This window comes from Lepisma saccharinum, chromosome 11 (genome assembly GCF_977018435.1).
Source record: "Lepisma saccharinum chromosome 11, izLepSacc3.1, whole genome shotgun sequence".
Classification (NCBI taxonomy): domain Eukaryota; kingdom Metazoa; phylum Arthropoda; class Insecta; order Zygentoma; family Lepismatidae; genus Lepisma; species Lepisma saccharinum.
The window spans coordinates 82,807,993-82,824,566 of NC_139239.1; the positions used below are offsets into that span (position 1 = coordinate 82,807,993).

General features: G+C 36.2%; 1 protein-coding gene across 2 annotated transcripts in view; it reads left to right on the forward strand.

Moving 5' to 3' along the window:
• Positions 1-16,574, forward strand: part of Sirt1 (Sirtuin 1) — a 60,015-nt gene that overhangs the window by 32,868 nt on the left and 10,573 nt on the right. For both annotated transcript variants that reach the window (XM_083131459.1, XM_083131460.1), the window contains exons 7-10: positions 7,417-7,523; positions 8,733-8,888; positions 10,007-10,165; positions 11,817-11,934. In XM_083131459.1, the coding sequence (XP_082987585.1) occupies positions 7,417-7,523; positions 8,733-8,888; positions 10,007-10,165; positions 11,817-11,934 (540 nt within the window). The remainder of the gene's footprint in view (positions 1-7,416; positions 7,524-8,732; positions 8,889-10,006; positions 10,166-11,816; positions 11,935-16,574) is intronic.

Here is a 16,574-nt window from a genome sequence, read left to right on the forward strand (position 1 = left end):
TGTTGATAGAACGAAGAAAAAACGGTTACGTGGATAAGTGAGTACTAGTTTCTCCGTATTTATAAGCACACATGTTACATCGTTGTGTTTGCACACATTCTCTACTCTGTTAGAAAGAATTACTTGGTTTTGAAAATATTCTATTTTAGATATATTTGACATGCTCTTAGGTAGGGCATTCCAGTTTTTTGTAACCATAAATGGAAACGAGAATTGATATGCGTGTGTGTTGCAGTGTTGGAAATTATATTTGAAAATGGTTTTTGATTGATTGAGTGTTTGTTTCAAGTCCACTTATGCACAGATAGGCTCATTGGTACTGGACGTACAGTTTAAAATGGGATGTGAACCACTACAATGGGGGAAATTAGTATAAAGGCAGTAGTGTGTTGTGTGGAAAAAAAAAACATTATTTATTGTTTCTTATGGATATTGCTACCTTACCTCTTGGTACAATTTACAGACAAATCATATCAAATTAATTTTTGTCATTTTTCATGGGGAACACTACATGAACACTGAAAAACACACTCTTAAGTATGGAAATTGTTATAAAGGCACCTTTGTATTTTTACAAAATAAACTATAAACAATCAGAAAACATTGCACAACAAAGTTCTAGTATTTAGTGGAACCACCATTGTTCGTAATAACCTCGAGCATTCTCTTTGGCATAGACTGGGTGAGGGTGTGTATGTCTTCCCGTGAGATTGCTGCCCACTCTGACTGAATCACATTTTTCAGCTCAGCCACAGTCTCAAACTGCAGTCTGTCCATTACAATTCACATGCCTTGCTTGGATCCCTCATAGATTCTCAATGGGGTTTATATCTGGACTTCTTGCTGGCCAACTCAGAACTGTTATTCCAATCTCCTGAAACCACTGTCTCAACTTAGCAGACACGTGGATGGCAGCATTATCTTGTTGAAAACGTAGATTATTGTTGCCAAATCCAAATTAACTCATCCTCGAGTAGGCACCCAAATTCATCCTGGTGTGCAATCATGCTATACTTGACTTACCTTTAGCGCAGAATGCTGCCAAGATCATAATGCTTGCCCCACCAAAATTTCCACTCATCCGAACTTGGTCTTCTTGTTGGGGAACTGCATGTCAACTATGATTTGAGAGGAAAACATGTTATTGACTTTTGCTTTACGCAAAATCAATCGTTTTGTGGACTCTGGCATCTTTCTTGTCCAACCATATTTTTATTTTTGTCCATACTGTGCTCCCAGTTTGACAAAATTGTCAATAACACATTAGCGATTTGACGATTGGAGAGTCCCATCTCCTTGTAAGCACATGCTTTCTATGAGGCATGTTGCACTAGCTACTACCTGATGCTCACAGCCACTTCACTTCCACTACCAACGTCGAAACAGCACACAACAGCAACTGTGCCAGCAGCGGTGTTGCCTTTGTTGCAATTTCCACCCTGACAGTGTTTTGTTGGTTCTGATGCAGTGCTAACACCTACACTGACACAATTAGTGTGATATGATATTCATAAGAATTGTACGCAATACATGTCACTAATACGGTAGAAACATTCGTATGTATGAATGACTTTCTTTCCTTTTTCGAAAAATTGAAGTATGTTTGTACTAATTTCCACCACTGTATGTGCCTCCACTGGGTATCGTACCCATGATCCTTGATTACAAGGCAACGACCTTACCACTATGCCATCGGGGGGCCCCGAAATAATTTTTTCTTGTCCGTATGGGAGTAGTAATGGGACTTGTCAACAGATGTAGGGGATGGGAGCGGGTGACACCATCCGATAGTTGTCCCACGTCGTAGTAAGGCATTTTGTTGGACAAACTGAAGGAACATGGAAACAAATAGGTTCCATTGATACATATGATTTTTGTCGAATATCGCCACCCGACAAAGTATCTCACTACAACATGCGACAGAAATTGTGTGGAGTGCAACATCCAACAAAAATTGCATGCATAAACAAGAAGAGCTTTAGACTGCATATATGCTGCTGGAATTTTATTACTCTTCCGGCTCACTTCACCTTATTTAATGTACCAGTGCTTACGAAGGTTTTCTTTCATCATCCTGACATATTACTGGTTTCACACAAGTTAACATATGTTTACAATGACATTGCACTATTCTCATATATATATAGAGAAGAATCCAACAAAACGGGATATATATTGAATACTATCATGAAAAAGTGAAACATAAATCTGCATTGGTGAATGTTATAAAAATTGGCAAGTGTATGCTCCCAACCTCAAATTTACTGCAACACTAGTATTGCAATGAAATTAACGCCACTCTTGGTCCTGTCTGTTTAAACTCATGAGAGATGGTCATTAATCTCTCACTGAGTAAGGTTAATGTCCAATATTATGCAATAAAATACTAATAATAAATACGTAAATATTTTAATATCATATTTACTCGAATCATTCAATGATAAATGCAAATAACTTTCTTCAAGAATTGACTTTTCTCTGCCAGCCCTGCTAAATTTTCACTTTCCATCTACTGATTTATACGAGGGGTGGCCAGAAAGTAATTTCCGATTAGTAGGAACATTGATTTTCGCAAACGCCAAAACCGTGAAAAATGGTAATTGCTGTGAAGTTATGTTTAGGAATGTGCAGTGATGTCTGGACACATTTTTCGCACGTTCGAAATATCAAAATAATGCAAATTTGGCATGAAATGCGAATTGTTGGCATTTTTAGCGATTTTTTTTAAATCAATGCCCTAAAACACAGAAAAATTCCATGTAATCCAACATTCTTGTCTTTTCTAGGCCATGTTTGTGTACATACAACATGCAAGTTTTCCAACATTTTACTCAAGAGTAAACTATAGAGTTATACGTACATGGAATAATTCCGACAGCCACATTAAATCATTTATTTCCCACGATTTTTTCAACTTCTATCAAAACCATTTGCATCACAGAGCAAAGTGACAGGGTTCTAACAGGAGATCGAGTGCATATCTACCGTCACACAGGAGCCACATCTTCGTATTTGTTGCACGAGATAAGTTTTGAATTTCCAAGCTAAGTGTGCACCATTGGCATTTGTCGAGCGAGTAATAATGGAGCTCAGTCGTTAGGGCGTCTGACTACTATCCGAGAGACCTGGGGTCGATCCCCTGCAGGGGAGAACCGGGATGTTTTCCACCTATTCAAACTGCTCTGGCGCCCACCCAGCATCATATGAAGCTTGTACCTTGTGGAAACTTTGAGGAATCAAGGTAGCCAGTAGCGTGGTGCTGATCACATCACCCTTACCTTCAGCCTTAGGGCTACCATACGTCCTGATTTTCCCGGACATGTCCTCTTTTCGGACCCTGAAATTTGCATCCGGGCGGGTTTTTACTTTCTGTTAAAATGTCCGGGTTTTTACTTTTATCCAATCATCATAGGTCAGAGATCACGAAGTTACAACTTTTCGAATCATTAAATGTCTGTTGTTGGCAGTACTGGACGATGCGCTAAGTGTTAGTCGTTTGTTGTTACAGTTTCAAGTTCCGGTGGATGTGATTTCCGCTTCATTCGTTTGTTCATGTTTCGAAGTGGAAGTTAGAGTTTGCGAACACGGTGTAAGCTACTAATATGCCTAAAAGAAAGTGGAAGTTTACTAATAAGTTCCAAGAAATGTATTCATGTTTTAGACGTTGTAGAGACGATTTTGAAGGCGAGTGTATGGTTTGTAAACCCGGTACATATGTGTCTGTGGCAAACAAAGAAGGGCTAGACTTGCAAGCACACGTGGAGTGCGAAAAGCACAAAAGAGCCGTCAGAGGTGAAGCTTCATCTACAAAACTGACTCAGTTTTTCACGAAACCTGGCAGTGAACATAAAAATAAAGTAAGTGCTGCAGAAGGTTCTTTCGCGTTTCATACTGTTAAGCATCGCAACAGTTATGAAGTGACGGACTGCACATCAAGCTTGATGAAATCATTTTTTCCTGTATTCCAGTATAATATCATGGAGAATAGTATTTTATTTAATGGTGATAAATTGTGTGATTTATGTAATGTTTTCGTGTTTGTGAATAAATTGATGGTGTGTGTGTGGCTTTCGAAGAAAATGTCCTCTTTTTAGCATTTCAACATATGGTAGCCCTATTCAGCCTAGATCAAGAAAGTGTGGTTCCCTAACTCCACACCCCTACTATACACCTTCATGGAAAAGTGCAGGGGAACACTTTACTTCTACTTCCTCAAAAATCTGTTCCAACATATCAAACTGTCACGAAAATACGTAGACCATGTGACCTACAATTTAAAATAATAGTTTAAAAGCACAATGGAGTATTACGTTTCGGTATATTTGTCAGATAAATGTTCTAAAACAAAAACGCGAATTTTGGGAAACGTAACACTAACAAGTTAAAAAAAAGATAATGCCAATTTTTGGTGCCATAATATATCGGTATCTGTCACGTGAGATTGATTGATTTTATTTTTTTGGGTGCCTCGCCACTTATGGTCATTATGCACCCTTCAGTATGTACGGGGAAAATTCCATTCTCTAAAATCCTTACCTTAAAATTAAAAAAGGGGTATGGAAAATAACTTTCCCAGAATAACGTTCAAGATTTCAAACACTCAAGAAGAGGCGTAAGCCATTTGACTTACGATTTGAAACAGTAGTTTAAAAACACCATGAAGGTATAATTTCAGATATTGCCAGAAAATGCACTAAAATGAAAATGTGAATTTTGGGGAAAATAACACCGTATAGTAAAATATATAAAAAAAGAAAATACACCAATTTAAAAATATATATATATATATATCAAGGTCCCTACCGATTAGGCATAAATAAAACAAGAATATCAGTTGTAATTTATTGCATTAGTAACAGTGAGTCCTAACCTAATTTTCAGCATAATAACCACCGTTGTTCTGGCATTTGTCATAGCATGGCACTAAATTTTGTATGCCCATGGCATATGTGTCTGACAGCAAAGACTGGAACTATCTCTACCGTAGTGTAGCTGTCAAATCCTTGCCCTGCCTTCAGTTAAACAAAGAGATGAAAGTCTGTACATTCAAGGCCAGGGCTGTACAGGGAGTGGTCAAAGATCTCCCGCCTGAAGTGATGCAAAGGGCCCGTGTGTACTCAGCTGTATGGGGATGTGCACATTCGATTGGTCTTCCGTGAATTGTCTGCACCATCGTCTGACCATACTATCACTCACGATGTCCGGTCTGCACACCTCACACGATTGCTGGTGGCTCTGTGCCAAATATCTGATTACTACATGTAGGCTACATCACAGTCGGTGGGAGACTGTATGAGAGCTGCAATCTTTAACCTAGAACTGTCCTAAAACGGCTGCATTGCAACTGTACCAGATTACAGCTACATGCCACTTCTTCCTGCCTGCATGTGTGTGTGTCGCTCTCCGACCACTAGTGCTGCGTATAGGCACAATTGGAGCTTTTTTCAGGATGCCCCTCGTATGTGAACTTTCAGAAGCTTTTATTATTAGTGTGTTCCTGTTTTAATGTGTGGTTAGCTAAATCAGGTACCTATACAATGCAATTCTATAAATTCCTTGCGTTACATTTCTAATACCTACATACCCTTTTCGTCAGCATTAATGGTATAACTGCATGTTGTCAGTTTCACAGTACTTCACTTGGATATACTGTACTGAAGCAGAAATCCCATTGATAATGTAAGGAAATATGACACTTTATTTTGTTCGATTCAATTGTTTCACTTATATGCAAGAGTTAAGTTGTTTGCTTTACAGAGAAGAGAGAAGTAGCTTTATGCATTGAAAAACGAGTCCGCACTCATGGTTCTTGCAAGCAGAGGGTTCCAAACCTCAGTGGAAATATAACATATAATACCGAGAATGTATAAGGAGACTGATAAATTACAAATTGTATTTCTTAATCAATCACTCTTCACTCTTATCTCATTTAGTCGTAACTTTAAAAATAATCAAGTATTTTATTTTAAACTTACTGCGTATGACAAAATTCCATAATCCTTCCCTAGTTTGTGAATTGTAATAATTTTCCAAATTCACTATTTTGCAGTTTGAATTCAAATCATAGAGAATAGAGAAATTAAGTCAATTTCATAGAAGTTAATATTGGTACTTAACAAAACCATATGTGGATCTCTGTGAGTTTATTATTTCTATTTGCAAAAACATTCATTTAGTATAGTTTGTAATTGTCAGGGAAAAATGTAAATTTTGTCCTGGAAAACCTGGAAAAGTCAGGGAATTTCATTTCTGCTTGTTTGTAGCCACCCTGATATAGGACAGATGGGTAGAAGCATGCGTGTAAGATGGGGCGAACATGATGATGACATTAGAGAAGGGGGCCCCAAAACAGGGCTATCGGAGCATATAATCAGGTGCGGGCATAAAATTATCAAGAATGGGGTTATCAGAATAGAAGGAAATAAATTGAATAGAAATGTTTACGAGGCTGCAAATATTTGCATGGGGAGAAATGTAAAACTTAATCGGGATGATGGTAATTTGGAAGAGGGATGGGTGAGGCTTTTCAAAAAGTGGGAGAAAGCAACGGAAAAAGAACCTAACATTGTATTCCATGTTACTCCGGAGGTCCTCACAGCTGCCGGTGTAGAACGTGAGTTCGTGCTGGAATGGTGACGTAGATGGAGGGGAGAGTAGGAAAGGGATAGAGAGGAAATAGCATTCACCTCTTCTCCGATGGAAGTTGTTTCACCAGTGCCAGCTGTGCAATTGTGCGTGCTTTTATTCTTTTTTACGAGTTCCTGTTTCTAAGGGATCTTAATGGATACAGGTGTTTTCGGATTTAATGCGTCTTTTAAATGATGAGGTTTTTTAAATTGAAATATGTCAGGGACAGTTTTTAAGTGTTTTTAACCCAACCCTCTACCTAATCCTCATATTACACTTTACAATGCAGCATTATGTTTTAGTGCTTAGAAAGAATTGTGAACCTGATGAAGAGGGCAGTCGTACCCTGAAACATTCTTGAGAGACCAGACATTGGTCAATATTTATATCATTAATCGAGCTAATGAAGTGCTCGTTTATCTCATTTGCATGGTCAAACATGGAGGAGATAACATTTTAACGTGTACCAGTGCATACAAATGTGAACTGCTTTCATAAATCTTCCACTGTTTTGGTTGTGGTTTATTGATGTGATGTTCAAAGTAACACTTTTTTTCATTTCAAATGACATGTAAAATTTCTTAGCTCTGTATTCCTTCCAAACAGATTCAGTTTCGGTTCTCTTGAATTTATGAGTTCCATTAACAGCTTCACGATTTATATAATCCATGGTATTCTAATCAGGCTGAAAGTATTTATCTAGAAATCTAGAAAATACTTAGAGAAATTTTATTAGCATATTCTGTTTAATGGATGTATAACAGTTTTTCTTGCATGTTTAATTAACAGGTTCATTAGGCTGTTGGAAAAACAAAAGAAGTTGTTGAGGAATTACTCGCAAAATATCGATACATTAGAGAAGTTAGCTGGCATCCAAAATGTTATAGAATGTCATGGTGAGTACTTAATTATCTTTTTCTCTGTCACTTTCATGAGAAATTACAACCCAGGTTTATAAGCTTACTTTAAGAGAGTAAAAGTAGATGTAAACAAATCCAAAATTGATCAAACTCTGACCAGGGAAACACTTGAAATAGTAACCAAGAATACATGTTTTGAAATAATGTATTCAGTCTATTTATAAAATGGAAAGGGATCGATCCTCTGACATCCAGCACCATGTGACAGTAATTAGCATATTATTTCTCTGAAACTACAGTTGCAATTTCCTCATGTAGTTTAAGAATACAGTGGAACCTCCATTTTATGTTTTTCAGGGGACCAAGTTGAAGAAACTTAAAATGCAGGAAAGTGTAAAATCAAGGAAAACTTTATAACATTGTGCTATTTTGGGACCATCACGATTGATTATGTAATGCGGGCAAATGTAAAATTGGGGTTCCACTGTATATTTAATCTGATTCTGGAACATATTAGATATTCCACATATTCTTCCAATGTGAAAAATATACAGGGTGTTTCAAAATGATTTAAACAAAAAAATAAAAATAGCTGGGAGTGAACTTCAAACAAGCTGTATGACCTCTGGTAAGAAGTTCATTCAATATATTTTAAATGCTTATCAAAAGACACTACTAAATGTTATGTTTTTAAATTGATAACTGCAATTGAAAGTGTAACAACATATGATGTGAGGTGTCTTCTTGGTTTGAAATGTTCATTTTGTTACATGGAGTAATTTCAGTCCATATTTATGTATAATCTTGAAGAGAAAATTAGCACAGAAATTGAAGCACGGTGTACATATACAGTGGAACCTCGATTTTATGTTTTTCATGACCAAGCTTAGAAAATTTATACTGCAAGAAAATGTATAATCTAGGAAAATTTTATAACATTTTGCTGCCTTGAGATCATCAAGATTGAATGTATAATGTGGTAAAATATAAAATTAGAGTTCCGCTGTATGTGATGTATTTTTTTTAAATATTTTATTTAAAAATAAAAATATCTTATTTTTAGAACACATGGTGTGTAAATAGTATATTTGAAACTGTGTTTATTTCGTTTACTGAGCCTTTAATAATATCCTCTACTCAAAGAAACAGAGTTTAGGAACCATTTCAGGACTGTGTACTTATATGATTTATATACTGTTGTAGTGATGTACCTTTGTGTGATAAAGTTGTTTGAATTTCTTTTAGGATCTTTTGCTACAGCTTCATGTACCCGGTGCAAATATAAAGTTGCGGCAGATGCAATTCGTGAAGACATTTTCGCGCAGAGAATTCCAATGTGTCCAAAGTGTTGTCCAATCTCATTGCCATCAACTGATGACAGTAATGATACTAGCTATAGAGGTAATGGTATCACATAAAAAATAAATTTATAGGTACATGATACTTCCTTCATTTTAATGTATGATTAGTTTTGTTATGTATTGGTGTTATCCTTCCTTCCTTGGCTTGTATGTATGGATTGTACAATTTTAGATTTGAATATAAAGTTTGACCCACAAATGTATTCCTAAGGAAGTTGGTTAACAATGCTGCGACTTCCATAAATTTTGTGACATTATTGGTCAATCAAATGTCTAGGATTCAGTAACGCAAAGTTCCATATGGTAAGAACATTATGCTGTATAAAAGTTATTTCAAGTGGTTGCATAGGATCTTTTGATCTCTTTCGTCATAATATACTTTGAATTTAATCAAGACACTACAAAGAAAAAATCATGGTGAATATATATTGCAAGTGCACCTGGGTTTGATTTCTGATTGAAACACAGTGCAGTGGTTTGGTCCTCATTAGCCTGCCTAAACATATAGTGGACTTAAGGCAAGCCTTTTTTTTTTTTTTTTTTTGTAAATTGTTGAATGGATGGAAATGTCTCAACACAAGCATCTTAAATAGCTGACGTAGAAACCATGAAATGTCACTATCTTGGTCATTAAATGAGCTGATCTCATATCATAAAACACTTTATGTACACAGAATTTATATTATATCTTAATATCTCGATGACGGTGTGGCTAGATGTTAATAGTGCTGGGAGAAAGAACACGTGTAGCATTCTTGGCTTCAGATCTTTTGCAAGATATTCAAAATGTTTAACTTACACCAAAAAAAGTGTAATGACAATGAACTTCTTTCATATACCCAGTGAAACTTCAATTATATGTTTTTAGAGGTTCTTAGCGTAAAGAACATAATATGACAGGAAATCTAACATTTATTGGGATAATGTAAAAATTTAGATTACACTGTATTTTCAGAGGGTAAGTTGACATAGACAGAAGCGAAAGGTGTCAGAAGTATTATCCAGATATATTCAGAAAATGGAAACAACTTCAATATTTCAAAGCATGGGAATGAAGTGGTGTAACTGTGTTACAAACAGATGACAAAATTTAGGTGCATGGATAAAGCTTTCATGAAATGGAACTAATAATTATCTTTCTTTCTCATTTTTCTGTAGAACGTTTTTACCAGGGTATCATGAAGCCTGACATAGTTTTCTTCGGAGAAGGTCTGCCTGATTCATTCCATGAAGCAATGGCCAAAGATAAAGATGTATGTGATCTTCTTATTGTAATTGGATCGTCGCTGAAAGTGAGACCAGTTGCACTTATACCAAGTAAGTACTTGGAGTATGTTCATAGAGAATTACAGATTTCAAATTAACCTTTTTTATCATTGAAAAGAACAAAATAACTATTTTTTTTCTTTCAAAAAATGGTGCCATGTCAGCATCTTGCATGTCTTGAAATAAAATGCAAGGTGCAAAGTGAACTAGATAAAGGTGTCAGTTCGTGTCATTTTGTACATGAAATGTAATACTCAGAAATATACCTACGATTTTTATGGGCTGAAATCACCAAAATAAATAAATTTTAAAATGTCCTTATGAACAAAAATTGCCATAAATATGCTTTAAAACATAAAAAATATGCACTGACAACAATATAGTTCTATTCATAATGGATGTGGTAAACGCAGTTTAAGTATTGCCTACGTGAAATTTCGTATTTCCACATTGCACAATTGGATAATTATTTCCGATTAATTTTGAAGGTTCACTGACTTCATTCACTAAGGGTATGGCATCTGTCTTGTGAACATATCACAAAACACACACCATTGCACAACAGTCGAACATAATTGCTGCATAGCATAGTGCACTATAATGCCAGGGATACCGGGTTCGAATGCCAGCCTGAGCATGGGTATTTGTAAGTGTCCCTTCATCAATTTCATCACTCATCCTCCTCTTCGCGATTAGCCAAAAGTGGCAGAAAGCAAAGTAAAATAAATCAAATCAATTAATCAATAAGGGCTGTATTGAATCCTCTCACAACTGTTCTTCGTGGCGTACAAGTAAGATAATTTGCACCGCCCTTGTTACAAAAACACTGAACTCAAACTGAAAAAGGAAAAATTCAATTTTTTATGGCCGCGAGCTGCATCTTCAGGTGTAGAAACAAAGTGAGGAGAATGAAGCGATAGTGTGACCTGCAGGGATACCAGGTCCAGAAATGACATGGACTGTGCCAAACAAAACGTAGTTCTCTAGCCAGGCTGTGAGTGGTTTGGGTAAGGGGTGGGTGGTTGTCTTGTTTAGGACAGGTGAAGTGGTTGCACTCATGGCTGATATGTAGGCCTTCTGCCATCTTTTACGTACTGAGGTGTGGGTGGATTGGGTCAAGTTGTGGATGATCACTACCTGGAAGCAGTCATTGAAGGGGATATCGTGGTGGTTGGTATGCACAGCAACAGTGAAATCCAGGCTTTGGGTGGAGGAGCAATGGCTGTTGATTCGGAGGTTGAGGGCTGTGGATTTTTCCCCCAGGTAGAAGCCACCACAGATGTTGCAGCTAAATAGATGGGTTTAGAGGTGTGGCAGGTTTCTTTGGAGGTAGAGCGTGAATTTGCCAGTGGCAGTGTGAATCTGCATGGTGTGGGAAGTAACGAGGATGGGATATGTTTTTCACTTGTGGCACTTGCATTTGTGAGTTGGGGCAATGGGGGGGGAGGGAGTTATGGACTTGGAGGGGTATGGTGGACCTTGAAAATCTGGCAACCATACAGGTCACACTACCGCTTCTATACCTGAATATGCGGCTGCGAAAATTTGAATGTTTCCTGTCTGGTGAGTATTTCCTCTTTCCTCTTTTACTTGGTATTTAGTCCTTGGGCCCTCCTTCCTTTTATCCACTTATTATATGTTATGGTGTATTTTACTATTACTCGAAGTAATTATATATATATGTATGTGTTATTCTTTACAGGCTCAATTCCTCCAGAAATTCCACAGATACTGATCAATCGGGAGCCACTTAATCATTTAAGTTTTGATATAGAGCTTCTAGGTGATGGTGATGTTATTGTCAGTCAGCTGTGTCATATGTAAGTAACATGTTGAATACTCATGTTTGTGGTTGCACATGTTCATATAATTCATTCTGATGTATCAATGACAGCTGATATAAATGGTGATGGTATCAGAAAGTATTGGTTAACCTTTAGAGGACAGAGCCTCATGCACGTGAATTCCCATTTTAGCCAGTACCTTTTCAAGGGCACTCTTGAACCATTATTTGCATCCAACGGGTATCGAACCCGGGTTGTGTTTGTAGATGTATTTCGAGTCTTGAGTATGTGAAATGGCAAATGTAAACTAATGCAATGAGAAAGTCTTATGCATAGAAGGAACAGTAAAACACATGTAAAAATAACACTGATTTTAAAATTAATAACACCGAATTTCAACCTAAACCGTGAAAATAACACTAAATTGCAGTAAAAATAACATCGAAATTTAGGGGAAAATAAAACTAAAACTTCACATCCTTAGTAATGACTAGGGGCTTGCATATTTCGTTTTTGACGAAAAAATGAAATGTTAATTTTTCATGTTTTCAAAAAGCAAAATTAACTCTTAAACACGAAACTTAGGGTTTATTCACCGACGCGACACCTTTTGAGGTCTGAATTATCCTGAGAGTTATGCAATTATTGGAAAATTGATTAATTCTGCTGTTAATATTGGAGAAGCAAAAATGGACTCCTTTACACAGAAATAAACTTAATACTCTGATAACTACACAAATGTGCTATTAGAAGTGAAATATTAATTGTGTGGAATAAGTGTAGTTTTTAAATCAAATTTAGGATTATATTCACAATTTTAAAACCAAAATGTCTTTTTATATACCACTTTTCATCCAATTTTTCACCGCTATAACACCGATATTTTATTTTATTTACCGCTTTTGAACCCAAAATTGACTCAGTTTTTGTACCGAAATTTTGCTTTTTATTTACCAAAAATATGTGCCTCTAGTAATGACTCATCAACATATAGGAGGAAAAATATATTGTTTTGAAGCTGCAGTTTCGTTGCTTTGCTTGGATGATTATGAAATAACAACACGACACAAAACAGGGAGTCAGAACACGAGCCACTTTTCCTTCTTGTCCTGCCTTCTGATAAACAAAATCGTAACCTTTTTCTTGCAGTTTACACATGAATAATCCTCTTGAACACTCAGAGCAGTGCAGGAAGAAAATACAATGTTTAGTATGATCACTGCCAGTGGTGTACCTACGATTTGGAATACTAGACCAAAGAGGACGGGGTTATGACATTCCACCTTGGGATCACCGCTGATCGCTGCTTTTCTTCAGAAGCATTCATGCACCAAAAATAAGTCACACAATGTTCAATAATTCATTTATCTGTGATTTTGTTTACATAAGAAAAGTACTGCAGCTTCTCTGTCTTCAACAACTGTATTATCCTCAAGTATTATGGTAATAAGTAGACCTCGGATTTTAAGTTTTTAACCTATTTTTTTCTTTTGCAGATAAATAAGAAATAACAAGTTGGGTCAGTGTTTCATTAAAAAACGCAACAACTGATGAAGTTTTATAGTGCCTAAAATAGCCTATTTTGCTTGTTGGAACCTATTTTAGGTTTATGTGTGTAAATGAAACTTTTTTTTAGGTCTTTATATATTTTATAAGGTTTTACAGGATTTTAATATCACACGCAGATATTTGCTCTGTACAATGATTAACATACTTTGTGTTGATTTCAAACCTGCAAACAAAGCAAACTGTGTGGTGCCACTGTTACCTGCATAGTCCAAAGTGCAAACTTCTGATCCATTAATTCGGTGCTTTGTGGCATTCACACCTTGCGAAGTAACCTTTCAGCATTCAAATTTGCACCACCGACTATGTTTTTGTTGAAAGATCATTTTCAGCACATAAGATAATCCTCACAGAGTTTGGCGGAGTTTGACTGTGGATAACATGAGTAAGAATCGTAATTGGGAAAAGAGAGATGCGGTAGTATATAAATACGGAGAAACTGGTACTCACTCACTAACGACACAGACTAAGACGCACAGTTAACAACAGCGCACCTAGCTGCAGCCAGAGAACTACAAACAAAAGATGCACGCCAAGCAACAGTACAGCGAGTTCCAACGAGGATGGTGGCAGTGGCCACTGAAATTAATCGAAAAAGAAAAAACAGCTTCGCGGATAAAAGTGAGTACTAGTTTCTCCGTATTTATGAGAAAGGTTGTTATGTATTCAGGGTGAAAACTCTAGGACTGTGATAAAATTCAACTGTAATTCCCAGTTTTGAAGGCAAACTTTATTGAGGATTAATAAAAGTTGAAATTTTTCACGTTTACCAAGACAAATTCACACATAATTCCCACAGCAAATAATTCATGCAGAATTCCCGGTGAGTAGCCATCCTGTATTGTGCAGCAAATTATACATATCAACAAGTAACTTTTGCTAACAGCACAAGTATAGTGTTACAATAATTTGTGGATAATTGTGAAAATGATGTGTACAAATTAATATTTGGTTAGAATAATAATATTTGGTTGTTTTATATATACCTATTAAAATTTCTTATGGTTCCTTTGAAATTTTGTGTTTAACTATTGTGCCTAATCAGTATTTTTCAGGAATTTTGAACCATTTAAATTTTTTTGGAACCTAATCCAAAAATTTTCGAGCCTAATGTAAGATTTTTAAAACTTATTTTAGGATTTTTTGAACCTAATTTGAAATTTTTAGAACCTATTTGAGGATTGTTAGAGCCTATTTTAGGAACCTAAAAGCAGACTTTTTAGAACCTAAAAATGTGAAGTCTAGTACTAACAGACAGCGGAACTTTTTCCCACCTGCCAAGCCACTGCTCCCCCCTCCTTTTTTTTTCACCTTATTTGTATTGTCTACGACTTGTCTGACAGCCTGAAAGTTATCAGTTGTGATCTGCTTCAGGCAGATACGACTCATCCAAAGCAGTGCAAAGAACAAAAGCAGGATTATTTAGCAAGGGCCAATCTGGTTCAAGGGTGCATTGCCCCTCCCCTGCTCTCCGTAGCAAGCGACAGAAACAGAATTCCAAGTCGAGAGTTTTTTCAGGTGGTTATAGCTAATAAGAAAACTTGCATCAGAAAGGGTGGCACGTTATCTTCATGGAAATCTTGAACTCCCAAGAGCAGCATTCTTTCGAGCAAGCACAGTTAAAAGTGCCTATATGAAGTCATTTCCTTGTTGGGACTGAACTCGTTTAACGCTTAACTCGAAAAAATTTATAACTTAAATATAATAGTACACAACCTTAGGGAAATTGGCAGGGATGCCAGAAAAAAGGTACTAATGAGAAACTGTGATTTCACTGTAACATTATATAAAGTGGCAGTGTTGCCAGCTTCAGGACAATTTCTGGAATTTTGCTTCTAGCATCCACCATATGGATGCTAGATGGACCAAATTTGGAGGGAAGCACACAAGACCACTCTACGAGGATACGTAGAGGCACATATTTTTGGTAAATAAAAAAGCAAAATTTCGGTACAAAAATGGAGTCAATTTCGGGTTCAAAAGTGGTAAATAAAATAAAATATCGGTGTTATAGCGGTGAAAAAATGGATGAAAAGTGGTATATAAAAAGACATTGGTTTTAAAATTGTGAATATAATCCTAAATTTGATTTAAAAACTACACTTATTCCACAGAATTAACATTTCACTTCTAATAGCACATTTGTGTAGTTATCAGAGTATTAAGTTTATTTCTGTGTAAAGGAGTCCATTTTTGCTTCTCCAATATTAACAGCAGGATTAATCAATTGTCCGGGAATTGCATAACTCTCAGGATAATTCAGACCTCAGAAGGTGTCGCGTCGGTGAATAAACCCTGAATTTCGTGTTTAAGAGTTAATTTCGCTTTTTGCGGTTCATTTCGCATTATTTCGTGACAAAATATGGTCACAAAATGCATCTCACACCTTTCAAAAACATGAAAAATTAACACTACAATGTGTTTTTTCAAATTTCATTTTTTCGTTAAAAATGAAATATGCATGCCCCTAAGGATATGTAATGCACATGCTGTGACTTTGAAAGAAAACAACGGAAAGTACGGGATTCGGAAATTTTGCGTAATTACGGAAAGTTTAAAACTTTGGGCCTTTGCCCTTGCTTCTTCCCTGGACCCTTAATTGTCAGATGTTAGTTTTTACTCATTCTTACATTTGAAGGGCTCGGGTGTAAAACATGGTAAGTGACATTTTGGTTATTTTTGAGTTACAAAGTAAAATGTGCGATCCTTCAATTTTCGAGTGAAATTGTCATATACAATTTGCATTGGACTCAGTGAAGCCTTCTGAAATCTGTAAACACAACACGAAAACAATTTAACTACAGTAGAGTTTCTAATAACCTTTTTCTTAATCAACTCAGAAATCAAGAAAATGTCACTTACCATGTTTTACACCCGACCCCTTCATTTAGAATTTTTTTTTTTTCAAAATGATGCAGTGGTTGAGAATTTACAACCTTCATAGTAACAAAAGGGAAAAAAGGTTTTTTTTTAAATCTGCGCTTGTTAATAATAAGAAGAATGGATGTATTGTTTTGTAATTTGAGTATATAATACCTTTAGACGTAAACTAATGAAAAAAAAAGACAGAACTAAAATATAGTGTATAGTTTTCAAGAAATGGCATGTGA